General features: G+C 50.4%; 1 protein-coding gene across 1 annotated transcript; it reads left to right on the top strand.

Annotated features, from left to right (window-relative positions):
* Positions 1-945: 945 nt before the first annotated feature.
* On the top strand, positions 946-26,557 carry FKBP1A (FKBP prolyl isomerase 1A). Its single transcript, XM_042931397.1, has 5 exons — positions 946-1,114; positions 1,202-1,249; positions 20,465-20,577; positions 23,782-23,951; positions 25,860-26,557. Exons 1-4 carry the CDS (start codon positions 1,078-1,080, stop codon positions 23,908-23,910), a joined length of 327 nt encoding a protein of 108 aa, XP_042787331.1. The 5' UTR covers positions 946-1,077; the 3' UTR covers positions 23,911-23,951; positions 25,860-26,557.
* The last annotated feature ends 371 nt before the right edge of the window (positions 26,558-26,928 follow it).

Here is a 26,928-nt window from a genome sequence, read left to right as displayed (position 1 = left end):
ACCCGCAGAAGACCTAAAGGATTATCCATCCACATCTACCTCCCTCAGGTCCTGCACTGTGTCACAATGTTCCCTGGGGCCACAGTGCTTCTGCCTATTTCTTCTACCCCAACATACACCCAGCTGGCCAACTCCTTCAGACCTTGGCTAAACCTGGCAATCTCAGGGAAGCATTCCACACACCCCAGACTGAGTAAGGCATCTCTGTTATACATGCGTCAGAGCATAAGCCATGTATCACTCTACTGACATGTAGAGTGCATGCATAAGCCATGCACTTATGCATGCATAAGCCATGCATCACAGTACTGACAGCTTTGAAACTTTGTATTTATCTCAGTGGTAATTTGATGGTCTCGCCTTCACCAGACTGTAAGCTCGGCGACGTCAGGGACTGAATCTATCTCCTTCACTGTTGTTTCCCCAGCACCTAGCACAGTGATTGGCATATAGTAGACGCTCAATTAGAACATAAGTAGATAAAGCATGAATGAACGAATGGATGGATCCCGACCTGACAGGACAGGCTTCATGCAGGACGGTGTGAATACCGACTCCTCTTCCAACGAAGAAAAGCAGAGCTCAGAATCCTGAATCGTTTGTTGATCGCTAACGTGAACGCACACATGCGCTGACCTCCCACAACCATCGTTTTTCACCCAAGTGTGCACTTCGAAGTGTGAACCTGCCCAAAGTCACCCAGCCGGGAACGGGCCGACCCCCCGGCCATTACCCCCATTTCCCACACGCGGAAACTTGGGGAAAGAGGAGGCCGCCGGCCGGGAGCACGAGAAAGGAAGGGCGGGGCAGCAGGACGGCGCTCCAGACGGCTGCATCCGGAGGCCGCGGGGCGGCCGGGCTTCCGGTCCCCCAGCCCCGCGGCCCGGGCTTCGGGGACGTGCGCGCCGTGTGGGGCGCGCACGCAGGGCGGGGCGTGCGGGGGCGCGCGCGTGCGCAGGCCAGGCGCCCAGGGCCAAGGCAGAGCCGGGGAGCTGCCGCCAGGTCCGCTGTGGGTCCACGCCGCCCGCCGCGCCGCCCGCCAGCCCAGCGTCCCCAGCCGCCGCCGCCGCCGCCACCATGGGAGTGCAGGTGGAGACCATCTCCCCCGGAGACGGTGAGTAGGCGCGCTCGGCGCTCCCAGAGTGCCCCCTCCGCCGCGCGCATCCGCTCACCGCTCCCGTTTGTCTGTCTGTCTCCTTAGGGCGCACCTTCCCGAAGCGCGGCCAGACCTGCGTGGTGCACTACACGGGTGAGTCGGCGGGTCCGCGGGGTGGGGGGGCCCGGCCCCGGGTGGCCTGTAGCCGCCGCCTGGGGGCAGAGGCCCGGGGCGTGGCGGCGGCGGCGGGGCCCGCGTGGCCCGAGGCGGAGGCCTGGGCGGTGGCAGCGCCCCCGAGGGGGCGGCCTCGCGCCTGCCGAACCCGGGACGGTGTGAGCCGGCGGTTTCGCGCTTCCCGAACAGCCCTGTGCCCACTGCACAGATGGGGAAACTGAGGTTTGGGGAGGCGAAGTCGCCGGCGCAAGGTCACATGCTCCGGAACGGGCAGAGCCCTGGCCCCGGACCATCAAAGGATTTGTACCATTTCTGTGTCCCGGGTGACACCCAGCCTCCCCTTCCGGCCCTCCCTTGGATGGAGATAAGAAGGGCGAGGTAATTTCCAGTCTGCGGAGGGACCTCTTCCAAAGTCGGGATTCATCCTGGTTCCCAAGGCACGGCTTTGACTTCAGCCTGGCCTCGGATGAGCTAGATCCGCTCATCTTACTTTTGAGCCACTTTGAAATCCAAGCCTCGGTAGCCACGACGGCCTGGGCTGCCTGAACGTGTAATTTCGCCCCTCAGCCCCTGCCCCCCAACCCTTCTAGGAGTAGAGGTTTTCTCATCCCCATTTGAAAGTTAAGGAAACTGAGGCCCAGTTAGGGTAACGAACAGTAATGAAAACCAAAGGAGATTGTAGACCTTCAGCCAGAATTCAGACTTCAGAGTCTGGTGCCTTGAGACCATCTTTTAACTCCATGCCCTTACAAGGTCCTCCTGGGTTGTATTGGGGAGGGGGGTGGAGGCTAAGCAGGCGGAGACTCTGTGGCTGTGGGCTGGAGGGGGGGTGGTGATTGGTGTAGCTGCACTGTAGATTCGAATAACCTTCCCTCCCCGTCCTTCTTCCCCTTTCTCCTCCTTCCCACCCTTTCCTCTGTTCCTCCTCCCCCTTCCTCTGTTTCTTCTCCTTCCCTCCCTTCTCTTTTTTCTCCTCCTCCTCCTGGGTAGTAGGCTGTAGGCAGTTGTGACCAAGCTGCTCAGGCATAAGCTTTACCCTTCCCTCCCAGATTATGGGGGGAGCCCTGTGTTAAGGGAAGTGACTTTCACTGGGAAGGAGAAGGAGGCACCCAACATCCCCTTTCCCAGGCGTTTTGACTTATTTGGCTGTTTTGTTTCTCTGGCCCTTCTCCGTGGGCAGAAATGGGGGCAGGGGGTGGAGGGAGTCAAGAACTAGAACCTTTTAAAAGGCTACCAAAGGAGGAGGTACTGCAACCCATCTTCATAGGGAACTTTCTCGTGCCTGTGAAATGAAGCTGGAAAGTGGTTCTGACGTTTTTAAATGGCCATTTTTGTAGGCCATGGTCAGCACCCGAGCCTGGGAGGTCTAATGGAGGAAAGCTTGTCAGTTTGGTTGCTTGTGATCGGTGGGATGAGAAGAGTAAGCGTTGCCTTTTGCAGTGCTGGGGTGAGTGGGCAGTTAATGCGGTTCCCACCGCCAACTTGGTGCGGACCCTGGGACTCGGAGAGGTAATGAGGTGACTGTCCCACCCCCATTTTATAAGTTAGCCATACTAGGATAACTGGCTCTATCTGTCTCACTCCTGAGTCTGTGCCCCTCAGCCTTGGCTTACCCGTCTTTTAGTGCTCATGGCGGGATTGGATCCACAGCATGTCGACAGAACCATGCCTCACTGTGCCTTTTGGTGAAATGTCCCCACACAGCACGTCTGGAGCCTTTCCTAAGAGAACAGATGGTCGTGGGACCCAGAACACCATCAGGGCTCCCAGTGCCTCTTCTCCAAGTCTGTGTTTTCCTTGAGGGTGGCACCCACCCACACATTCCCCGAACAGCCGCAGGACCCTGGCATGCATCAGGACAAAAGCTTTCTTTTTTATGTCATTTTTGATAAGCTCTACAAAGACGCCTCAGTGAGGAGCCAGCTCTGCCCCTTGCTCACAGAATAGGCTGTTCTTGGGCAGGCGGCTTTGTTCCTGTGGGTCTTTGCCACCAGCCTCCCAGGAAGAACCTGTTTGAGGCCTGTGGGGGCGTGAGAGGAATGGGTAGGCGCTTTGAGATTTCATCTGTAGCAGTGAAGGCTTTCAAGCCAGTGGGAGCAGAATTCATCTTGATGGAACATAATGGGGGTGGGGAGAGTTACCATAAGGACCTGAGGGTCTTCCCAGGCAAGGAGCCCACTGGGGCTCAAGAAGGGAGAAGAAATTCTCATAGCACTCCTAGTTTTTCTCCCTGGTTTTCTCTACCTGGTTGCCCCAGTATTCCCTTGTCGGATTCGTTTTTCTTTGCTTCTCCCAAGTGGAGATGTTGGATGTTGGAAGGCCCCTGTGTGCCCTGCCCCTCCCACCCCATGCCCAGTGTCTCCGTCTCCTTTTGAATATCCAGCTTACGTTGTTTGGCCGTGGGACTCCAATGATGATAGTTCCTAGGAGGGAAAAATCTAACTGGCCCAGGTTCAGGTCAGGCAAACACTCTTGATCCAGCCTGCTCTGGCCTGGTATCCCCTGCTGCTGACTGGGGGCAGGTCCAAAGAAAGAGCAGTGGAAATAAGGTCTCAGCCAGCAGAGACATGCATAGCCCAGGCTGACTTTGACCACATGGACATTTTAAGTGCCGCTGGTGGCTGCCAGTCGTAGCCCTGATGCCACTCTCAGGGCTCCCTCTGGTGCCTTCTGTGGCCCCTAGCAGAGCACAGCCTGCACGCGGCTTCAAAGAAAGGCCTGCGTCACCTCTTTGTGGTGCCAGAAGGGAAAACGAAAACTTTGCTGCCACCAGCCCAGCGCCTCCCAGTAGCATGACAGGCACTGAGGTGGGAGGAAGGAGGTGGAAGGGTAACTTGCCAAGTATGTGCCTTGAGGACCAAGTGGCTTCTCACAGCTCCCTCCTTGCCTCCAGTAGTTCGTCATCTGTATTGTTGAGCCTGTCCTGACACACAGCCAGGCTTGTGTCCCTTTTACTCATGTCAGCAGGCCACATGCCTGCCTTTGTCAGAGCAACCTTAGGTGGATTGAAGGAATTCTGGTTTTATCCTCTTGAAAAGTAACTGACATCATGTCCTTGGGGTTGGGTTTAAGCTGTCAGCAGCCTGGCTTCTAAACGAGGAGGACCAAGGGTCCTTCAGCCCTGTCTCCTCAGAAGGTCCACTTAGAGGGCAGCCGAGGTGACCACTGTCCTGCAGCCCTCTCCCCAGCCCCTTGCTTCTCTTTAACCTCTGTCTCCCCTCCCCTCTCCTCTCTACTTTATTCTGTCCCCCCCCCACCAGCCGAGTGTTTCTCGGCTGATCGGATGTCTGGAGGAAGGCTCACCCCAGCAGAGGCTCCTCCGACGGGCCCCCACTCGGTGCTGACTTCAGTCAGAGAGGCTGTGACTGGAACAGGACCCTGTTTCCTTCCTACGGCAGGTGTTCACTGAGCAGCAGCGACAAGCCAGGCACTAGGGACATGGCCAGTGGACGACATAGGCAGAGACCTGATGTGGTGGGGCTTCCTTGCGTGGCAAGGCCCAGGCAGGTGCGAATGTCAGGTGGGGAGAAGCACTGTGGAGAGGTGAAAGCAGAGTGCAGGCGTGGGCAGGGGGTCGCTGCTTTTGGGGAGAGTGGTTGCCAAAGGCCTCTGACAAAATGACACGCTAATATTTACCCACGGGAAGTTGAGTGAGCGGTGTGGGTGTCGGGGCAAGAGTGTTGCAGGCAGAGGGCCCGAGGCTGGGGTGTGCTTGGTGTGGTGGGAGAATGGCAAGGAGACCCGTGTGGCTGGACCGGAGGGCGTGAGGGGAAAGCGGTGGGAGGAGGGGTGATGGGGGGGCCTTGCAGGTTGGTGACTCTCTCTCTGAGTGAGATGGCAGCCCTAAGAGGGTTGTGAGCTGACCTGGATTTTAACAGGCCCGCTCCCTTCTGGCTCCTGTGTGGACGTTGAACTTTTTGAGGGCAGGGACAGAAACAGGGTTCCGGTTGTATCCTGGGTGTGTGGCGTGCCAGCCTGGGCAGGTGGGGAGAGGTGGTGCCAGGTGGACGGTGATCCCCGAAGAGGAAGTGGGCCCTTGGCTAGGTTTCGGCTCTTGTCCCTGCCGGATAACATGTTATGAGAGCTCAGCCGAATTGTCCCACTTTTCTCAGCCTCCGTGGCCATCCGTAAAATGGGAATAAGAACACCTGCCAGGAGCAGTGACAGTGCTGCTGTTATTATACGACTGTATGAAGGCTGCTCGTGTCCCAGGCACTGGGTGATGCGTTCCCCGCCCTCCTCCCCACCCCCCCCACCCCCGCCCTTCCTCCCACCAGCACTGCCCGTGATGTCTCAAGTGGGAGAAAGGCAGAGCCCCGGTGTCAGCCCTCAGTTCCTGGAGTGGCCCAAACTCCCACGCAGGGCGGGGTTGGCCCTGAGACCTCAGCCTCTGTTCCTCTACAGATAGGGAAATGGGCACTTATAAGAGAGATGGGTCTGAGTGAGGATTCAGGTTAAAAAAGGCTAACCTTGGGGCCCCTGGGTGGCGTAGTTGTTAAACGTCCGACTCTTGATCTCGGCTCAGGTCATGGTCTCATGGTTCCTGAGTTCAAGCCCCACATCAGGCTCTGCAGTGATATTGCAGAGCCTGCTTGGGATTCTGTCTCTACTTCTCTCTGACCCTCCTTCACTTGTGCTCAGTCGTGCGCTCTCTCTCTCTCTCTCTCTCTGTCTCAAAATAAATAAACTTATAAAAAAAAATTTTTTTTTTAGATAAAATAGGTCTAACCTTGCCTACAGAATAGAATAAATTGGCTAAGAAAGTTGTAGCTGAGTTGCTAAACGTGGGTACCGAGGGGGGTTGTTGGTGTTTGTTTTCCTTTCTTGTGTCTTGAGGGGCACGAGCCGAGCAAAGTTGGGCCGTGGCAGCTTGGCTGTGTAAGCCGAGGTGTTGGTCCTTTTTTTTCCATGGAAGCATAGCTGACACACGACGCTTCGTTGGTTTCAGGTGTACGACACGGGGATGTGACAAGTCCGTGCGTTGTGCTGTGCTCACCACCAGCACAGCCGCCATCTGGGGGTGTCCGTTCCTCTTCTCCTCGAGCTTCCTTAACATAATGGGGTTTTAACATTTTGGAAATAGACCTTGCTACAGAAGCATCATTTTCTTTCCTCTGGGATCGTGGTTACCAGAGTACAGAATCCTGCAGGTGCCCTTTTCTCCTTCCACCGGTAAGAGTAGGAGGCTCGCCGGTCTTAAGTGAACCAAAGGCCCCATAGCATGCTTGTGTGTGTGTATGTGTGACTCTTACTTGCGAAGTTTTCACACATAGAGAAAAATCTAAACAAATAGCCACGTGCCCACCACCGAGATTCTGTGATGGTTGACATTTTGTTGAGTTTGCCATTTCTGTCTCCTTACAGAATATGCGTGTGTGTGTGTGTGTGTGTGTGTGTGTGTGTGTACACATGTGATCTGTGGGTTTTTCACGGAGTCATTTCAGCCACAGACATCATGACACTTTAAATACTCGAGCATGCTGTAAGAATACGGATATTCTCCTTATCCTCCTACTGGTCACACCTAAGTAAATTTGAAATGACTAAAGTGACCTAAAACCAGATGCATTATTGTAACCCCCCCCCCCCCAGTGGTCCTGAAAGTGTTTTTTTCTTTCTTTAAACCAGAATTCTTTTAAGTTTTACTCATTGCAGTTGGATGTTGTGTCTACTGCCAATCTAGGAGAGGCCTCGTGCTGGTTTTTTCTTAATGGCCCTGGTTTTTCAAAGAGAACCGTCTTGTGATCTTACCGAATGAATGCCCTGCGTCCGTCCACTCGTTTTCTCCCGGTGTCATCTGGCCGCTTCCGCCTCGTGTCGTCTGCCGTCCCGTCATGCCTGGTGCTGTGTGCTCGATACTCAGCACACCGTGGGGAACAGCATTATTGGTGGTGCCGAATTTGATCTTTTCTGTAAGGGTACGTTTCCCCCTTCGCAGTTAGCAGCAGTTAGTGGGGCCCTGGGCATCCTGCCCGTGCCTGGTCTCCTCCACCTTCCCCCTCTGGTGTGGACATCATTGCTGATTCTTGCCAGAAGTCTCCATTTCATTGGCATTTGCAAAGAGGCGGTTTTAAAAATTCCTTCATACCTTCCACATTTATCAGCTGCCATTCCATAAGATAGGGTAGAGCTTAATTCTTTCCCTTTAATTTAAATCTTCATTTTAAAGAATTTGTTTTGTCATCTTTCCCAGGGGTGGCAAGAGACTTTCCCCCCCTTTATCCACTTGTTTGTTTGTTTGTTTTTAGTATATGGACTCATAGTAAATTTTCCTGAGGGCTTAAAATCATTGATACTCATTATCCTTCTTGATCCTCACGTTGTCCCAGATTCGGCCAGCAGGAGCCCCTTTGGGCTGGCTCCAGTACCCTTTTGATATGCTCGCCCTACTCCCTAGTCACTTCCTTGGTGTCCCTACTCTGGTCCTGGCATCAGTTGTTCTCTCCAGAGAGCTCTGGTTCCTTTCAGTAGGTCTCATGGGCTTTTTTTTTTTTTTTTTTTTTTTCATTAACAGCTTTATTGGATATAATTTATGTACTATAAAAATTTAACATAGGCTTTTTAACTTGAATGTTTTTGGTGGTTAGAAACTGATTTTATGGGGCACCTGGCAGTAGAGCATGTGACTCTCGATCTCAGGGTCATGAGTTCAAGCCTCATATTGGGCATGGAGCCTACTTAAAAACAGATTTGGGGGGCCTCTGGGTGACTCAGTCGGTTAGGCGTCTGACTCTGGCTTTTTTGGCTCAGGTCGTGATCTCACGGTCTGTGAGTTTGATCCCCATGTCAGGCTCCGAGCTGACAGTGTGGAGCCTGCTTGGCATTTTCTCTCTCTCTCTCTCTCTCTCTCTCTGCCCCTCCCCAACTCTCAAAATAAATAAAACATTTTTAAATAACTGATTTTATGAGGTGCTAATGGGTTCATTGTATCTGTAAACTAGGAATTGCTTGTCTGCTTTGGGATTTTCTCTAAAAATAGTATTGTCACCTTTTATTTCTCCTGGAAAAGGCTGGGGGTACTTTGGATAACTTAGGCATGTACTATTCAGTTCTCCCTTTTGGTGCTTATGATGATGTTTGTTTATTTTCATTATTTTTTTTTTACCGTTTATTAATTTTTGAGAGAGAGAAAGAACACAAGCGGGGGAGGGACGGAGAGAGAGAGAGAGACATAGAATCTGAAGCAGGCTCCAGGCTCTGAGCTGTCAGCACCGAGCCTGACTTGGGGCTCAAACCCATGGACTGCGAGATCATGACCTGACTCTCGCATGACTGCGAGATCACTGACTGAGCCACGCAGGTGCCCTTGTTTATTTTTATTTCTATTTTTCCTCTCCTGTTCTTGTACCTACTTGAAGAACTCAACTGAGTCCTTGTGTGCCTTCCCCTAGCTCACTTTAACTTCGGCCAGATAAATACTAGCTGTGGAAAGAGGAGGAGGAAAGGGAGTGGGGAGAAACAACCCTCTCCTGGGTGCTGTCTTCTGTTCTCAGTGCCTTTTCTCTCCCCTCCCAGGAGCTCAGACCACCCTGGCCCACCTCCAGTTCCTGGGACACACCAAGGGCCCCCCCCCCCCCCAGAGAACTCTCTGGCCCTGTGCTTAGGTGCCACCACTCCCCACCTCAGGCAGACTCCTATCTATCACACTTACATGGCACCCCCTCAGTGGGTCTTCCCCGATTGACCCTTGGCTAAAGTGGTTCTTCACAAATGCATCACACACGTACCTTGGATTCTCCGGCAAGGCATCTGTCCATTTCCTTCATGGCCTTCCTCGTGGTCAGGTTGTATACAGTTACACCCACCCTTTCCCCAGTAGACTGCAGGCTTCAGGAGGCCAGAGGCCTAGTGGTGGTGTTCTCCAGGGCCTCTCCCCATCAGTGCCTGGCATGGAGTCTCTCAGGGACAGTTTGAATAGTGGTCACTTAGGACTCTAGCTGGAGTGGAGAAAGGCCACATTCCTGTTACATTTGGTATAACGTTTCTGTTTCCTTTAAGCTAGAATAAGAGCAAGAATCTACCTTCTGCACTTTGCCCAATCCCCGTGGATTAGTAAAATTGTGACTGTTTTCTCTCACACCTACTACACACAGGGCAGCACACCAAGCCCTTCCCTCAGTCATTCAGCAAACATGTTAGGAGCTGGGGAAGGCTTCACCCTTGCCCTTGAGGTGCTTACCTTGAGGGAGTGCCTTCCCCTGCACCTACCTTTTCGAGAGAAGGGCCTTGAGCAGCCCCCACCTGGAGTGGAAGGGCCACGTGGTCTTGGATGTGTATGGCTCGGGCCGGCAGGAGGGGAGAGCTTGCCAAGTGTGTGCAATGGCCTGGAGGGGGAAAGGGTGCCTTTGGTTTCTCTACAAGCACTCACTGACTATCGATTATGTGCAAGGCACTGTTCCGAGCACCAAGAACATAGGACTGAAGAAGACACAGTGCCCGTCCTCGTAGATCTTACACTGTAGTGGGAAAGTGGTTAACAAGCGAAGATATATTGTATGTTAACCAGTAAGTGTGAAGGAAGGGACAGGAGAAGGTTTAGTTTTAGATAGACCAGGGAAGACTTTAATGAGAGAGTAACATTTGAACCAAGACCTGAAGGGTGTGAGGGAGTAATCCATGTGACCATCTGGTAAGAGCATTTTAGGCAGAGGGAACAACAGGGACAAAGGCCCTGGGGTGGGCGTATCCCTGGTGTGTCTACAGAACAGAAGGAAACAATGTTCTTGCAGCGGAGAAGTATGAGAGTCACCAGGGATGAAGTCAGAGGGATGGCAGTGTGGGGTGGCAGCTCTTACAGGGCCTCCTAGGCCATTTTCAGGACTTGAGATTCTGTTCTGAATAAGATGGGGGGCCGTGGGAGGGTCTTGAGCAGAGGAGTAGTAGGGTCTGGCTTGTATTTTAAAAGAATGTCCCTCTAGCTGCCGTGTCAAGTTTAAACTGTAGGAGAAAAAGGGCAGACGCAGGGATACCAGGGAGGGGATTACTATGGTCATCTGGGCCCAAGCCCCAGAACTCACGCCATTATACCCTACAGCCTCCCGCCTCCGTGTTTTCTGGAAAAGAAGAAAAGCTAAAGATCATGCATATTTCTCCCATTACCAAATAGCCACTGTTAAGTATTGTTTTCCTTCTGTGGGCTCTCCCCCACCCCGCCCCATGAGATACAATGTGGCGGTATTTTTACTCATATTATGATAAAGTGGAAGATGGAGAGGCATGCCCACAAGGATTTTATTCTGGTTTGTGTACTTCCCATCATGGGATCTCCTTTGAAAATACACTTTTGGTCATAGAATCTAAAGAGATTTAGCAAAAGTTTAGGAGCATTTCCAGATAACAGAGGGGATGTGTTCTTGTGCTCAGTTGGTGCAATGGTGGGGAGGAAGCCGGCTCTCTCTTTGGGTAGGCACTTGGCCTTCGAATACCACGTTTGTCGGGCTGTCAGAGCTCCCAGTTCAGGAAGGTTGCCCTGGGAGTGCAAACCCAGAGGCCTGGAAATGGACATGAGACATAAACTTTGAATTCATATGTCTTAGCTATCTCAGGTGTAGAGTCTCTTTTCATTCATCATGATGGGGACTAGTGGGTAGTTGATCATAAAAATGACATGACTTCTCTAAACATTTTATTTCAAATCCAAACATAAATCGTTTACTCAAGGCCCATGTCTTTCTGTTAGGATGGCTCTTCTGGTAGAGTTTCCCGTCAAGGTTCTTGTAAAAACTAATTTGGATTCTTTTAAAGCCAAAACAGCAAGGACTGTTGGGAGGTCATCTCAACGCCCAACCTTTCTATATGCTTAAGATTTCTTTCTTCAGACATACATCCGTCTCATCCACACAGTTACTCACGAGCAGTATTTTTCAGTGACTTGCCTTTATTGAGTCTTTCCAAACAGCTAGGACCACTCTTTTTTTGTTGTTCACACTCCTGTTTCATTTTTTTGCATACTGTTTGATTATGTTTTCTCTACTCGGTAAGTATAACTGACATAAGTGAGTCTGGGAGTCAGCATAGCTGACCAGCCCTTGGTAAGCATAAAGCTCACATGGGAAAAAAGAAATGAGCATCACTAGAGACTAGGAGATACAGGCTCTTTCTCCACTCTGGGGCTGTGCATGCTGCGGTTTGTAGGAGTCTTTGGTGAGGCAGTTAAGTTAAAGGCTGTTGAGGAAATTTCTGTACATAAGGAGGAGAAGGAAACAGCTAAGCCTGGGTCGGTACATCCATTTGTATCTAGGTCAGTACAGCCATTTGAGAATGTTCCAGGTGGCTTTGAATACACGTCTGCAGAAAAATTGGTGACTTTCGGTTCAGTTTCCCCACCTCCATTCAACCATTGTACTTTTGTACTTAAGAAAACACGTGTTGAGGGGCGCCTGGGTGGCTCAGTTGGTTAAGCCTCCCACTTCGGCTCAGGTCATGATCTCGTGGTTCGTGAGTTTGAGCCCCGCGTCGGGCTCTGTGCTAACAGCTCAGAGCCTGGAGCCTGCTTCGGATTCTGTGTCTCCCTGTCTTTCTGCCCCTCCCATGCTCATGCTCTCTATCTCTCAATAATAAATAGACATTAAGGAAAAAAATTAAGAAAATACGTGTTGAGGGGCACCTGGGTGGCTCAGTTAAGCGGCCGATGTCAGCTGAGGTCATGATCTCTTGGTTCGTGGGTTCGAGCCCCGCATCAGGCTCTGTGCTGACAGCTTGGAGCTTGGAGCCTAGAGACTGCTTTGGATTCTGTGTCTCCTCTCTCTCTGCCCCTCCCCAGCTCGTGCTCTGTCTCTCAAAAATAAACATTTAAAAAAATTAATAAAAGAAAATATGTGTCGAATTGAACATAGAAATCCTTTCTCCCTCTTCCAACTGTGAATGGCAAGAGCTTTGTTTTGTTTGGAGGTTGGGATGTTCTTTGTTGTTGTCATTGTTTGATTTAGCTTTGGGTTTTTTGTTTTTAATTTAAAAACTTTCTAAATTCTGCACCCTGCAAAATGCCTATGAAAACCACCTGCAAAGATTCCATCCGCAACCGAAAACCACACTGTGAGTCACAAGCTTGAGCTGCAACAGGTGCCGGAGCCCTCGCTACCAGTGCCTTGTGCAGCCACTTCCCTTACCCTGTAGTGGGGATATGGGGGTGCTGCCCCCCTGAAGCCCTGGAGGTAGCTCCATTTCTGTTGGATTATTAGTGAAATAATAACCCAGTGGTCCTCTCGAGTCTCCACATCCTGGCCTTGGGTCTTAATCACTGCTTCTTGGGCAGTGACTCGGGCCAAGTACCAGGAGCAGAGTCCCGAGGGCACGTGCTCCTCAGCAGCTGCTGGCCAGGTCTGCCTTTGCTGGTTCCTTCTGAGCGAGCACACCCTGAAACAGAAGAGCAGCAGGAAAGAGCAGGCTGCTGTGGGGGAGGTGAACTTGAGATTGTTCCCCACATTTTTTTTTTTTTTTTTTTAAGCCCTCCTGCTCCCTCCCCAGGGATTGGAGTCTGATTCTTCCCCAAAGGAACAGCTAAATCGTTCGGGAGGAAACTCAGACAAAGGTGACATAAAACTGTCTTGCAGCCAGAGGCTGCTTTAACACTCCCTCCTGCAACCCTTTCACACAGGCTTGTGCTTTTAACTGGAGACCCCCAGATTTTCACATTTTTTCTCACTGATTAGTAATTCAAAGGTGCTAGAAGTAAAAGCTGCCATTCTGGGATTACCCCTCAGATCCTTCCTACCGTACAGGGAAGAGGTCTAAATATGGAAGCCTCATGCTTGTCCTGCTGATTCTTAAAAATCGTGCAGGCAGAGCCAATCTTAAAGTAGTCGCGAGTGCCGCCAGCACTGCGGGTGCCAGGGGTGGAGCTGAGTACATAGCACATACAGGGACACAGCACTTTGCGTCCAGGTCTGTGACCTTAAGCTGCGTTCAGTCAGGAGAGACAAAAATTCATTCTCGAAAGGGAGACTATGGAGCCATCCCAGGCGGTCTGTGGACCATGAGGCGTAGCTTTGTGTGTAGTCAGAAGGGACATCGGTCGGTTCCGCAAATGGAGGGCCATGCCGTTGCTGGTTTCTGCTGGGAGTGCCCTTTGGAGCTTAGAGTGTCAGCTGTCAGGTCTGAACTGTAACCTCAGTTGCCTTCTCTCATCAGAGCGTGCTTTCTCTAGGAAATTACGGCACTGGCTTGGCAGGTGGTTTCACCGTTCAAGGGCTCCCGGTCCTGGCACACAGATGTCCAGAGTTGGGAGCAACTGCTGAGACTTGACGGGCCGCCTGCTTTCCTTGCCCCCTCCCTAAGCAGAGAAAGTCCCTCGCCATCCGCCGCCAGCTTGGGTGTAGGAGGTAAACGCACGTAGGATTTCAGCGAAGCACACTTTCTTCACTTTTTTTTTCCTTTCGGAAAAACCCCCCAGTTTTGTAGAGGCCTAACTGACGTTCGATAAACTGCAATTAATGTGTACAATTTCCTAAGTTTTGGTATGTCCCTTCGTTATCCTCTGAAACCTCCTCTTTCCATCCCCAACAACCACTGGTGCGCTTTTCTGTCAGCAGAGTTTGTATTTTCTAAAGTTTTGTATATACGGAATTGTACAGCGAATACACCCTTGTCTGGTTTCTTTTGCTCAGCATAATTATTTTGAGATTATGTTGTTCCGTGTATCAGTAGCTCATTCTTCTTTATTGCTGAATAGTTTCCTACTGTGTGGATGTGGTTTGTTCATTCACCGGTTGGCAGATGTTTGGGTTGTTCCGGTTTTTGGCTATTCAAGGGAGGCTGCTGTGCATATATGTATATAAGTCTTTTTGTGTGGACATAGGCTGATATTTATCCAAGATGACCGGAATGGCTGGGTCGTATGGGAGGTGTATGTTTCACTTAAACGGGCCGGCCTGTTGTCCAGAGTGGTCGGTCCACTTGATATTCCCAGCAGCAGCAGCGTGTGGGAATTCCAGTTCCTCCATATCCTCACCAGTGCGTGATTATGATCAGTCTTTTTAGTTGTACTCTTTCTAATTCAGTAGTCGTCATATCGCCTGGTGGTTTTAATTTGCCTTTTTTCAGGGAAGTATCTGTTCCAATCTTTTGTCCCTTTTTAATTGAGCTCTTTCTTTTCCTATTGTGGAGTTTTGAGAGCTCTTTATATATTCTGGACACAAGTTCTTTATGAGGTACATGCTTTCCAAAGGTTTTCTCCCAGTCTGTGGCTTGACTTTTCATTCTCTTAAAAGTACGTTTTAAAGTGCAGAAGTTTTTAGTTTTGATGACGTTCAGTGTATCCTTTTACGGATGGTGCTTTCTGGCCTCATGTCTAAGAAATCTCTGCCTAACCCACAGTCACAAAGATTATTTCCCTGTGTTTTCTTCTAGAAGTTTTATAGGTTTCATGTTTACAGTTTTTGGGTTGATACTTGATGATGTGAAGTATAGGTCCATGTTTTTACTTTTTTGCCTATGGGTGTCCAGTTGTTCCGTCCCAGTGTCATTGTCGTCTTTGGACCTTTGGTTTGAATCTTACTGCCCTTCTCTACTGATTCTAACACTGTCAGCTCTGGGTGAGTTTCAGTTGATTGGTTAGTCTCTTTCATTGTGGGTCGTGTCGTCCCGCTTCTTTGCATGTGTGCTAATCTGGATGCTAGACATTGTGAATTTTACCTTTTGAGGTGCTGGCTATTTTTGTTCCTATAAATCTTCTTGAGCTTTGTACTGAGAAGCACTTAAGTTACTTGGAAACAGTTTGATCCTTTTGGATCTTGTTTTTATGATTTGTTAGGTGGGTCTGGAGCAGTGCTCAATTTGGGGCTGATTATCCCCCACTCCTGAGATGAGATCTTCTGGATATCCTCCTACTCAGTGCCTCATAAACCATGATTTTCTCCAGTCTGGCTAGCGGAACAGTCACTGATCCCAGCTCTGTGTAAGCACTGGGCACTGTTCCTTCTAATCCATCCTTTAGATCGTTCTTTTCCTGGCCTTAAGTAGTTTCCTTAAACGTGTGCTGATTAGTTTTCTGCTGAATACTCAAGAGGGACCCTCTGTAAATCTCCGGGGATTTCACTCTACACTTGTCTCCTTCCTGGTTTGTGTCCTTTGGACTCCCAGCTGCTTTGAGCTCCATCCAGGTCCCTCTCCCCGGAAATGCCCAAGGCTGTAAGCTGGAAATTCATAGGGCTCGGCTCGCCTTGCTAGTTCCCCATCTCTCAGGAATCACTGTCCTTTGTTGCAGTGTCCAGAGTCTTGTCTTAAAAACCATGTTTAGCTGTTATCTGGGTTATTTCTCTGTCTCTTGCTCTCTTTTCTTTTCTTTTTTTTTTTAATTTAATTTTTTATTTTTTTAAATTTACATCCAAATTAGGTGGCATATAGTGCAACAATGATTTCAGGAATAGATTCCTTAGTGCCCTTTACCCATTTAGCCCATCCCTCCTCCCACAACCCCTCCAGTAACCCTCCATATTTATATGAGTCTCTTCTGTTTTGTCCCCCTCCCGGTTTTTATATTATTTTTGTTTCCCTTCCCTTATGTTCATCTGTTTTGTCTCTTAAAGTCCTCATATGAGTGAAGTCATGATTTTTGTCTTTCTCTGACTGACTCATTTCACTTAGCATAATACCCTCCAGTTCCATCCACATAGTTGCAAATGGCAAGATTTCATTCTTTTTGATTGCCGAGTAATACTCCATTGTAGATATATACCACATCTTCTTTATCCATTCATCCATCGATGGACATTTGGGCTCTTTCCATACTTTGGCTATTGTGGATAGTGCTGCTATAAACATGGGGGTGCATGTGTCCCTTGGAAACAGCACACTGTATTCTTTGGATAAATACCTAGTAGTGCGATTGCTGGGTCGTAGGGTGGTTCTGTTTTTAGTTTTTTGAGGAACCTCCATACTGTGTTCCAGAGCGGCTGCACCAGCTTGCATTCCCATCTCTCTCTCTTTTCATGACGGAGGTTTTGTTTTGTGTTTTATTTCATGTGTTTATTTCATGCATTTCATTTTGTTTTTGTTTCTGTGTGGGTTTTGTTTGTTTGTTTGTTTGTTTCGTGGGAGGGTAAATCTGATCCCTAATACTCCACCTTTGCCAAAGCTATTTTGATGTAACAGCTTCTGTCATATTCTGCATTCGGCACTGACCAACCTAATTCACACTCTAAAAAACACTGTACACATATCCATTTCTCCTTCTTAATGGACACTGCTTCCTCTCCTACATCACCTCCTCACCTGGCCTGACAACTTACAGGCATATATAAGGTGGTCTTTTCCTCCCCATTGGGGAAGCCCTCCTTCTAGCCCCTCCTTGCCCGTATAGCCTGTGCCAGTTGCGTGGCATCTTGCGCAGCTCTAGAGGTGATGTTTACCCTTCAGACTTAGATTATAAGATAACCCCTCCTCGGGCATAAGGCACTCCACCATTACCAACACCACCACCCACCCTTCCTTAAGAAGATTTCTCCTCCAAGGAAGTGGGAGTAGGTGAGATTGACAGGTGGGAACAGTAGTCTGAAGTTGTGGAGCAAGGCTCATGTCCTTGTCCCAGGAGAAACAGCTCATCTGAAATAGGGGAGGAGAATAAGGATCCTCAGCAAAGCTCCTGCTTACAGCCCCTTTACTTAGAAATCCTTCTTGGTTTTTCTGGTTTCTTAAAATAGTAGGGAAAGGCTTTGTCCTTCAGTGTCCCAGAAAACCTGAAGAGATCTGGGGCTAGACAGACATGCTCCCAGACCCACAGTCTCTGCACTGAAGAGCATCCATTTCTCCAGGTTGGCTCAACAGCAGGTAGCACCTTTTGTGTTTGGCCTGGAACTGGTCAGACAGTAAGCATCTGGAGATAGCTTGGCAATGCATTTAATCAGGTATGAAAGGGAAGTGTAGGGAGTCTGTCCCCATACCCTGTGGTTTCTCATTGCAGTCAGAACATGATCTTGCCCTGGTTGGGGTCATGTTCCTATTTGGCTGAAAGAGGCTAATTCTTTTGTAGATACACTGTATTTTTAAAATTTTTTTTTAAATGTTTGTTTATTTATTTATTTAGAGAGCACAAGCAAGGGAGAGGCAGAGAGGGAGAGAGGGATATAATCCCAAGCAGGCTCCGTACTGCCAGCATAGATCCCCATGTGGGGCTTGATCCACGAACCACAAGGTCATGACCTGAGCCAAGATCAAGAGTCAGACGCTCAACAGACTGAGCCACCCAGGCACCCAGGTATACGATATCTTTTAAACTGTGAGTTGCAAGCCAGTAGTGTATTATGACGTAAATTTAGGGGGTCACAATCAGCTTTCTTTTTAAAAATGAGAAGTGCGTCCCATGTCGTAACTATTACGTGTAAGTCTTGTTTTGTTGATAAACATTTATGTGTCCTGGGTCCTGGCAGGGCACGCTGGTCTGCTGTCAGAACGGTGACGGCTCTTTGTGGTGTGAGTTGTTGAGCTCCAGTTTTACCCCCTCATGGCAGCACTGCAGTGGGGTGTGTGTTGTGTACATATCCAGTAAAGGGTCACCTCATACCTGTTCGGTTATTTTCAGTAATATTTCAGCTGACTTAAGGCAAAGCATATTTTTAACCACCTCAGAACCTAAAGCTTGAGGGAGGCAGTGTGGGGCTGGTTCATAATAATGGGACAACTACTCTGTGGTACTCCTGACCTTCTCATGGTTACAAAGTGGCTGCCAAGGCTCCAGACATCACATCCTCACATGATGGTGTTCAACAAGAAGGGAGGGCAGGAGTTTTCTTCCTGAATGGGTTTCTTTTTTTTTTTTACCCGTGAGGCAGGTCTTTCCAGCAGGGCTCCAATAGACTTCGCAGTTGATCCTAGTGCCCAAACTGGCCCATGTGCCCACTCCACACCAACCCTGGTGAAAGGCTTAGATTGATTCCAGTTCATCTCCTGGGCCATGTTGTTGCTGCTCCTGGAAAGTTGTTCAGTTGGAAAGAGGGATGGGAGTACTTGGTCTGGATTTTCCAAGGGTGTGGAATGTGCAACAGCCTGGGTTCCAGATGGCCCTCTAAGCAGGTTTTTCTGTGTGTGTGTGTGTGTGTGTGTGTGTGGTGTTGTTGTTGTTTTTAATTTTTCTTTTTAATGTTTTTTTTTGAGAGAGACAGAGACAGAATGTGAGTGGGTTGAGACAGAGAGAGAGGCAGACACAGAATCCGAAGCAGGCTCCAGGCTCTGAGCTGTCAGCACAGAGCCCGACGCAGGGCTCGAACTCATGCACTGCGAGATCATGACCTGAGATGAAGTCGGACGCTCAACCGACTGAGCCACTCAGGCGCCCCTTTCTCTGTGTGTTTTGTCCAGCCAGCCTTCACAGGCAGGGCTCAGAGGTCAGGGACCACCCTGTCTTCTAGGCTCTTTCCCAGGGGGCTTCCTCACCTAGTGATTTACATATCAAGGCTGCTTAGGAAGCCCTGGGGCTCTATTCAAGGTCTCCTTAAAAGAACACAGACCAGGAAGAGGCTGTTTCTGGTCTTTGGTCTCCTTCATAGCTCTCAGTCCCCATTGGGCTAAATGAAAGCCTTTTGCTAGAGCCAGGCCCCACTACCCACTGACTCTGACCTTGGGTGAGTTAACTAAGCCTTGGAGTTGATTTCCTTATTTTTGTTGCAAGCAGTCTCGGTGGGTGCATGGAAAGGCTGTCTGGCTGGTCAAAGAGCGGATTCTGAGAATCCAGCTCATTGTCTGCTCTCACCCTTGATGCGGGGTTCAGTTAGGCTGGGTTCCGTGTATGCAGTAGAGCCTCCAGGGGAATGTCTACAGTGAAGGTGGACGCCTATTCTCCCAGCTACTCATTTATAGGAAACTGTTCAAGTCCTGTCATTTGTCACTTCTTTCATCTGGTGGTAGTTGTGTTCTGGTGGAGAGATGAGCTCCGTGTACGCCCCAGCTTGCTGGTCGTGGGGCCTCAGTTGCTGGCTGTGCACTGACCTGGCAGGGGTGGGGCCCCGTCCTCCCGTCTGCCTCATGGTCCTCAGCTCCCAGCTCTAGGCTTCCGGCGGGGTCAGCACCCGCTCTGCTTGGGACATCTGTCTGCCTTCCTGCTCCGTGAGGACAGCAGTTCCCGTTCCCGCCACTGCCCATTTCCTATTCGTCAAAGTACAGCTAGTCTGGTGGCTCTGATAAAGCTCTCAACTGCTCTCTGCTTCCCTATCCCGCTTACAAGTCTTGACATTGTTTTTTAAGTTGGGATTTTGTTAGGGTTTCCCTCCTCCTCTAGAAGTGGCCAAACTCAACAGAATTTTGTGTTTCACGGGGTCTCCTGAGCGATGCTTAGAACCGTGGAGGCCCCCCACCCCCACCCCACGGCCCCCAGTGAAACCTGCTCTGTTAGCTGTATGTCAACAACTGGCTTGCCCTTCCAGTCTGGGATGGACGGCTCTCCCGTCGGTCCCTCTGGCTTCCCAAGAACCCACTGCAGACGGTTGTCTTTGAAGGAGGGGCTGCAGGTGTATGTCCCTGTTGTGGCATTCACCCTCTGGCGTCTCCACCTCTGCAAGTCCCCCTTTGAATAGTGGCTGCCATTGTGGCTCGTCTGGCTCCCCGGACACGGGGGTAGTCCAATGAACGTGGCGTTTGGACTGCTAGTCTAGCTTGGGCAGGCGGCTTCCCTTCCCTCTGCCTCAGTTCCTTCCTCTGTGAAATGGGGACAGTGCTGGTGGAGGATCAGGTGCGTGCAACGTCGCTGACTCCGGGTGGAAGCCCTGCCCGCAGTTCGGCTGGAGCTGCCTGGGGGCCACCAGGAGAGGTTTGTGGTGGCTCTTGCATGGCCGCCTCTCCGGCCGTCCGACGCCCACTGGTGTCCTCCAGTTCGGTTCGGCTGTGCCGCCGCCCGCCATCAAGGAAGGCCTGTTGCTCCTGGGCTGTGTGTGACTTTTAGCTGTTGCGTGTGCCTCCGGGGCCCACGGCGACTCTTAGTCCGGGGGCAGGGGTGCCGGGAAGCCCCATCAGGAGCGCGCAGTTCCCCGTTCTCACACCAGGTAGACAGCCGCCTGCCTCTGGGGCCCGGCCCGCTGCTCGGAGGCGGGAAGAACATGCGCAGACCCGGGTGGAGGGCCCGTCCCAGCTGCGGAGGCCCCCGGAGGACACGGGACGCCCTGCCGGGCCCTTCAGCGCTGGCGTCTGGGACGGCCACTCTGCTGCCGGCGTCTGACCGGTCGCGCCGTCACTCCTTGTCGCTCATGTTACAACTGCCCTTTTTCACAGGGATGCTTGAAGATGGAAAGAAATTTGATTCCTCCCGGGACAGGAACAAGCCCTTTAAGTTTATGCTAGGCAAGCAGGAGGTGATCCGAGGCTGGGAAGAAGGGGTTGCCCAGGTATGCTCTCGTTTGTTTTGTTTTGTTTCCTAGTGTTTACCTTTTAAATGATGCTTGTGGCTAGGACATTCACGTGGTTCAGAAATCAATGAAGGTGTAAGTGGAAAATTTCACTTCCGTCCCACCCCGTCTTGCCAGTCCCCTCACCCCCAGGAAGTCATGTTACTAACGTTTTCTGTAGAGTTTCTTCAAGCACGTACTTTTTTTCCCCCCGCTGTGGACCCACACAGTGTTCTGCCCTTTGCTTTTTCACTGAATCTCTCTTTCACGCTTTATATATCTGCACATAAAGAGGGGAGGAGGCTCTCTTACCACATTCCCTTAGGTGGGTGAACAGTAATTGACGTGATCGGTGCCCTATTGATGGTCATCTCCAGTGCTTTGCTGTCATAAACAGTGCCGCAGTGACCAGTCTTGTGTGGACTTAATTTTACATTTGTGTGAGCGTTGCCGTAGGCAGACTCTCAGAAGTCGGGGTGAGGGCTTCACTGGCTGTGCACGCTGTATTTTGACACTTTGCCAAGTTGCCGTCCGTAGGGATTATACCGAGCTGCCACCAGCAGGCTGTGAGGGGGCCTGTCTCCTCCCAGCCCCTCCAGCACAGTGTGTCGTTAAACTTTTGGATTCAGGACAATACAGCGAGTGAAAAAAAATGTGGTCTTGGTGTGGTTTTAATTTGCATTTGTCTTATTATTGGCCCTGTTGTGTCAGACCGCTTCCGAGAGGTCATACTCCTGGAGAGAGTCATTTTGTTTGTCTTGAGTCCGTTTCCTCGGCCCTTCCTCCCCGTTAGTGTAAACAGCTTTTGTTCTGCCAACATGACAGAATTCCCAGTGGACAACAGGGGACCCAGGGTTGCCAGATTTCAGTTGGGCTCTAGCCTTCCATCGAGCCCAGCAGGTTTTTTCTCGGCGCTGACCAGGTTCCAGCGTCCTGAGACTCGGGGCTTTATGTCAGCCCTGTGTCATAGGTAATTAGTCTCTTTCCTTCCACCAAAGAGAACTGAAATGTAACCAAAGTGGAGAGAAAGATTTCTGTCTTTCTCTTTTCCAGAATACACACTGATTTATCTCCAGATGAACTGTTTAACCTGCAGAAACTTTAAGCCACCCCACCCCCCAAGCGTCTAGATTTCTGTTCCTGCAGGGCAGAGGGTTGGCAGTGCGAGGAGGAGAGAGGATCTTCATGGTTTACTTCCCTTTGGAAATCTCTGTCCCCACTGCCCTCGTCTGGCTGGCTCTTGGTCTGTAGCCCATCCCCCAGCGACCATGCCACCCATTGTCCACACCACAGCCATCTTCTGTGGCTGTTCCGGCACTGGAACAATAACTGCGTTGTGTTCCAAGAGCCGTAGCTGCCCCCGAGATAATGTTATCAGCCTATTTTACATCCCAGGCTTGGTGAGGCCTCGCGGGTGTTGGGGAGATGCCCAGCCAACCCCCGGACCCACAGCTCTGTCACTTGTGAGAAGTCTGAGTGGTCTGAGACCTGCGTAGAGCATCTTTGAAACTCCACGGGGTATTTGTTTGAGTGAGTTAAAAGCACAGGAAGAAGGGGGGTTATCTTGTGCCCCTTTTCCTTTTCTTCTGAGATCGTTGTTTTGCTTTTACATGTTTACAGGTACGCAGTCCTGCCACAGGTACTGTTTTGGCAGCTTGCTTTTTTTCCTCTGACTGTGTCTGGGCCATCTTTCCGTGTTAGTGCATTTAAGGCCACTGTGTTCTTTCTGGTGGCTGACCCATGTTGCAGATGTGCCAATGAAACCACTCCCCTTATAATGAGCATTTCGGGTTGTTAGAAGATTCTGGAAGTAGAATTGCTGAGTAAAAGGACATGATCTTTTTTAAATTTTTTTATTTTATTTTAGAGAAAGAGCGTGAGCTGGGGAGAGGGGCAGAGGAAGAGAGAGAGAATCTCAAGCAGGCTCCATGCTCAGGGCGGTCTGAGGCAGGGCTCGATCCCACAGCGCTGGGATCATGACCTGAGCTGAAATCAGAAGTCAGATGCTCAACTGGCTGAGCCTCCCAGGCGCCCCAGGACACGAACGTTTTGAAGTTCGTTAGATTAAGCCATAATGCTTTTAACTACTCTTATCACCGTAGTTCAGCGTGTCCTCGTTTCCCAAAGGAGAGGGGAACACGGTTTCTGAGTTGTGTTATAGAGGAGCGCAGCCTGCAGCTCTGTCCTTAGTTGCTGTCTCCTGGGCTGGGTCAGGGAGCCAGGAGTGCACAACGGAGGGCTTAGCGGAGAGTGCTGGAAAGGTGGGCAGAGCAGAGAGCCTGCTCACCGTTCAGAAAATATATATTGAAACTCACTTAGTGTAAGTTTTGATTTGGAAATGAAAAAGGACAAATGTATTTTTTTTTTTAATGTTTATTTATTTTTGAGAAAGAGTCAGAGTAGGGGAGGGGCAGAGAGAGAGGGAGACACAGAATCCGAAGCAGGCTCCAGGCTCTGAGCCATCAACACAGAGCCTGATGCGGGGCTTGAACTCACAGACTGTGAGATCATGACCTGAGCCGAAGTCGGACGCTCAACCGACTGAGCCACCCAGGTGCCCCCAAATGTATTTTTTAAAGTGAAAAATTTCCCTCCACCCTGGCCACTGTACTCTCTCCTCCCCATGAAAAACCTGGTATTATTTGTGTCCTTCCAAAGGTGTTTTCTGTTTATCTAGGCAAGGTACAAGTATATAAATATTTCCCTCTTTTTACACTATTGGTAACGTACCATACATGCTTCTTTGTAAAATTATATTTTTTAAAAAGTTTTCTATATGTCTGACTAGAAGTATAAATAAAGTACAGAAAAAGTAGACTACCCCATATATTACCTTCTGTGTGTGTGTGTGTTTTCTTTTAAAGCGGAGTTTTGATCAGAATACTTTTTTAAGAGTGTAGGTGCCACACACATATGCTTTGGGTGACAGGCCACCAAAGGACTGAGTGGTGACACTTCTGTGGCGCTGGCTGCCCAGAGCCGGGTCAGTAAGCCCTGGGCAGAAAGGTGGTTTTTATCTGCCATTGGGCCCCTGAGAGCCAGATGCAGGGATCGTGCAGCCTGACTGTTAGCCTCCACGTTCCGCACGGTCGCTGTCCTCGCCCCACTATGCCGCACCAGCACACCCCGGTAAACGGCCCTGCTTCTTACAGGGACAGCTGGGGAGGGCGTCCAACTGAGTCTCTCTCTTTGTTCTTTTCACAGATGAGTGTGGGTCAGAGAGCCAAACTGACCATCTCCCCAGACTACGCCTACGGTGCCACCGGCCACCCAGGCATCATCCCACCGAATGCCACCCTCGTCTTTGACGTGGAGCTTCTGAAACTGGAATGACAGGGACAGCCCCCCTCGAGCCCCCTGCGCCCCGTTCTTGGGTGAGGAGCTGAGTGCCCAAGGGCCTCCTACCGCCTTGGCACCCCCCCGTTTACCGGCTGTTTTCTGGGTAGCAGAACCAAAAAGGCCTTGGGTTCCCCCTGCGTTCTTGCGCTATTGGGTAGTGTTTCGATTTTAGTTACTGGTATACACCTCAGATGCCACAGTTGGTCATCCTGGGGAAAGGAAAGGCACGTGCTGTTGAGCAGACTCATTGGGACGGGGCCGCTGATAGTAGCTGTTGAAATAAAGTATGTTTTTGTATATAATTTGCAAACTAAAACCGAGCTGGGAACCGGAAATACGGCCAAATTTATAACGCTAGCATTTTGGTTCTGTAGAAGTAAGACTGTTGAGGACTACACCCTAGTGTGTGCAGCCCCCTCGCCATGTAGAGTGTGGTCACTGCCTGTCAGGGGGTGTGAGAGAGGCACTGTCACCCGAGCCAACTGCCTCGGGGGCAAGTCCGGGACCCTGGAGCGCTCAGGCCAGCTCATTTTCCGTGCATGGGAAGCTGAGGCCAGGGCGTGCTTTTGAAATGTAGAGGACACTCCCAGACACTCCTAGGAAAGGACCTTAGGGACCATCAGCCTTCCTGCATAACAGGTGAGGAAACCGAGGCCTGGAGAGAAAGACCTTACTCGAGGTCACTTCCAGACCGTGGCAGACTAGCACCAGAACCCCTTCCTGGGCTTGTTTTCCTTCCTTTACCCTCATTTCTAGGAAGCCAAACTCCATGTCGTAATGACTCATAACTTTTCATGTGGGTTTTAGGATCATAAAACACACGAATGGTGTCATCTTTCCAGCTGGCCCTAGACCTCTACTTTTGCCCCCTTCCTGGCCCTTGGAGCCAGAGGACCACAACTGGGGCCTGAGGGAGAATGCCTTTGTTCGAAAGTGGTCACAGGTGGCTGCCAGCCTGTCTGTTATGGTCTAACCTTGTCCTGCTCTGGACTCCATTAAGCACAAGGGCTTTTGAAATTCTTAGCTCTTTTCCTCTCCCTGTGCTTTGAGCCCTACATACCTGGGTCATACAGACCTGGGCCAGTTTGCTGACCTTGGCTTCTGTACTTGTCATTCTTACTAGGAAGGAACTCCTTACAGAGCCTCTGTCTGCCCAAAGGTCTATACCTAATCTAAACCCTCTTTCCTGTTCTCTGAGAGTTAAGCCCTTTGGACGTAAAAGTATTTGAGGAGAGCCTTGGGATTGTCTTGATTTGGGTACCAGCGTTCTATAAATCTGGTCGGATGGAGGGAGGGGAAGGAAGGGAGAGAGGGCTGTGAGTCACCCTGGCCTACACCTCCCCACACACGGCCAAAGAACATCTCAGACCCTCTTGCAGAGCTCTTGATGGAAAGCCCAAGGGCAGATCTGGAAAGTTGTAGGTTGGAGTAGATGAATAAAGACTGCAGACATTGTCTAAATCCCTTCAACATGAAGGATATACCAACGTGGGGTTGTGCACACGGAAGTCACCTGGGAAGCCTCCTGATGCCCAGGCCACACCTTCGGCCACTTAACCACAATTACTGGCAGTGGGATCCAAGCATTGCAGTTTTTTAAAGCCCCCCAGGTGATTCTTGTGTGCATCCGGCTTGGAGACCCAGTGACCTTGGGGAACTGTACCGTCACTGCTCTCCTCAGCAGGTAAACGTAAGCTTAGGTTCAAAACAAAACAAAAAAACTGCCAATTGAGGCAGGAAGGAGCCTGCTCACCTGGGAATCCAGCCCAAGCCCGGCCAAGCCCGGCCAGAGCGGAAGGCCAGAGCGGAAGTGGCTCGTTCAAAGGGAGACCTGGGAACTCTTGGGGGAAGGGACCTGCCGTGGCAGACAGCCTCGAGTCCGCCCCCGCCGCGCACGCAGGGCACTGTGCTGCCGGAACTGACAGGTTTTCTGTCCCCAACAGATGTGCCGTGGAGGGATGTGGCGCCTCCAGATGCGCACACGCGAATCCGTATGGAGCTTTTCCTGATGTTCCACTACACTCTTTGTATAAACATCGACCCCGACTGAATGTGTTGTCACCCGGCTTCGCTCTTTCCCTTTCTCCTCGTATGTGTGTTGACCTAAACTATCTGCCGTAAACCTCAAGTTACTCATTTTATTTCGTTTTCGTTTTGGGGTGAAGGTTCAGTTTCAGTCTTTTGGATCTAGGTTTCCACTTAAGTATTAGTCAAGTATTAACAGCACAAGTAATGGGTTAATTTTAGAATAGGAATTGGTGGGGGTGGGGGGGGGGTTGCAAGAATCTTTATTTTATTTTATTTTTTTTTTGGATGAAATTTTTATCTATTATATATTAAACATTCTTGCTGCTGCGCTGCAAAGCCATAGCAGATTTGAGGCGCTGTCGAGGGCCGAATTATCTCCAAGTTGAGAGATGTCCTTGGGTTGAATTAAAAGCCCTACCCAAAACTGAAATGGGGAGGGGGAGGAGAGCCTTTGCCTCCACTGCCCTGCCCCACCCTCCCCTTAAACCCTCTGCCTTTTGGAAGCAGATGGTTCTCACTGCGATGTTGGACACTACAGGTATCTGTCCCCAGGCCAGCAGGGACCTCTGAAGCCTTCTTCGTGGCCTGGCTTCCCCCCACCCCCCACCACCCCCCCCCCCCCCCCCCCCCCCGCCCCTCCATCCTGTGGTTTTTCTAACGGATATTCAGGACTTTTGTAATCTCATAGCTATCCAAGCTCCACTTCCTAAATTTTAAGAAACTTTAATCGAAAGTTTAAATTGAAGGTGCTGTTTGTAGACACTTAACACCCAGTGAAAGCCCAGCCATCATGACAAACCCTTGAGTGTTGTCTTGAGAAAAATGATGCTGGTCATCACAGCTTCAGCATCTCCTAGTTTTTGATGTGCAGCATTGATGTTCAGCTCCCCCTGCTGATCTCAGAGTTTCCTGCCTTTTCCTCCCCCCTCTCACCCCTTTGCTGTCCTGTGTAGTGATTTGGTGAGAGAAATTATTGCTGCCTAT

The sequence above is a fragment of the Panthera leo genome, chromosome A3 (assembly GCF_018350215.1).
Source record: "Panthera leo isolate Ple1 chromosome A3, P.leo_Ple1_pat1.1, whole genome shotgun sequence".
Classification (NCBI taxonomy): domain Eukaryota; kingdom Metazoa; phylum Chordata; class Mammalia; order Carnivora; family Felidae; genus Panthera; species Panthera leo.
Note: the sequence above shows the minus strand (reverse complement) of the source record. Positions and strands in the feature narration are given on the sequence as shown.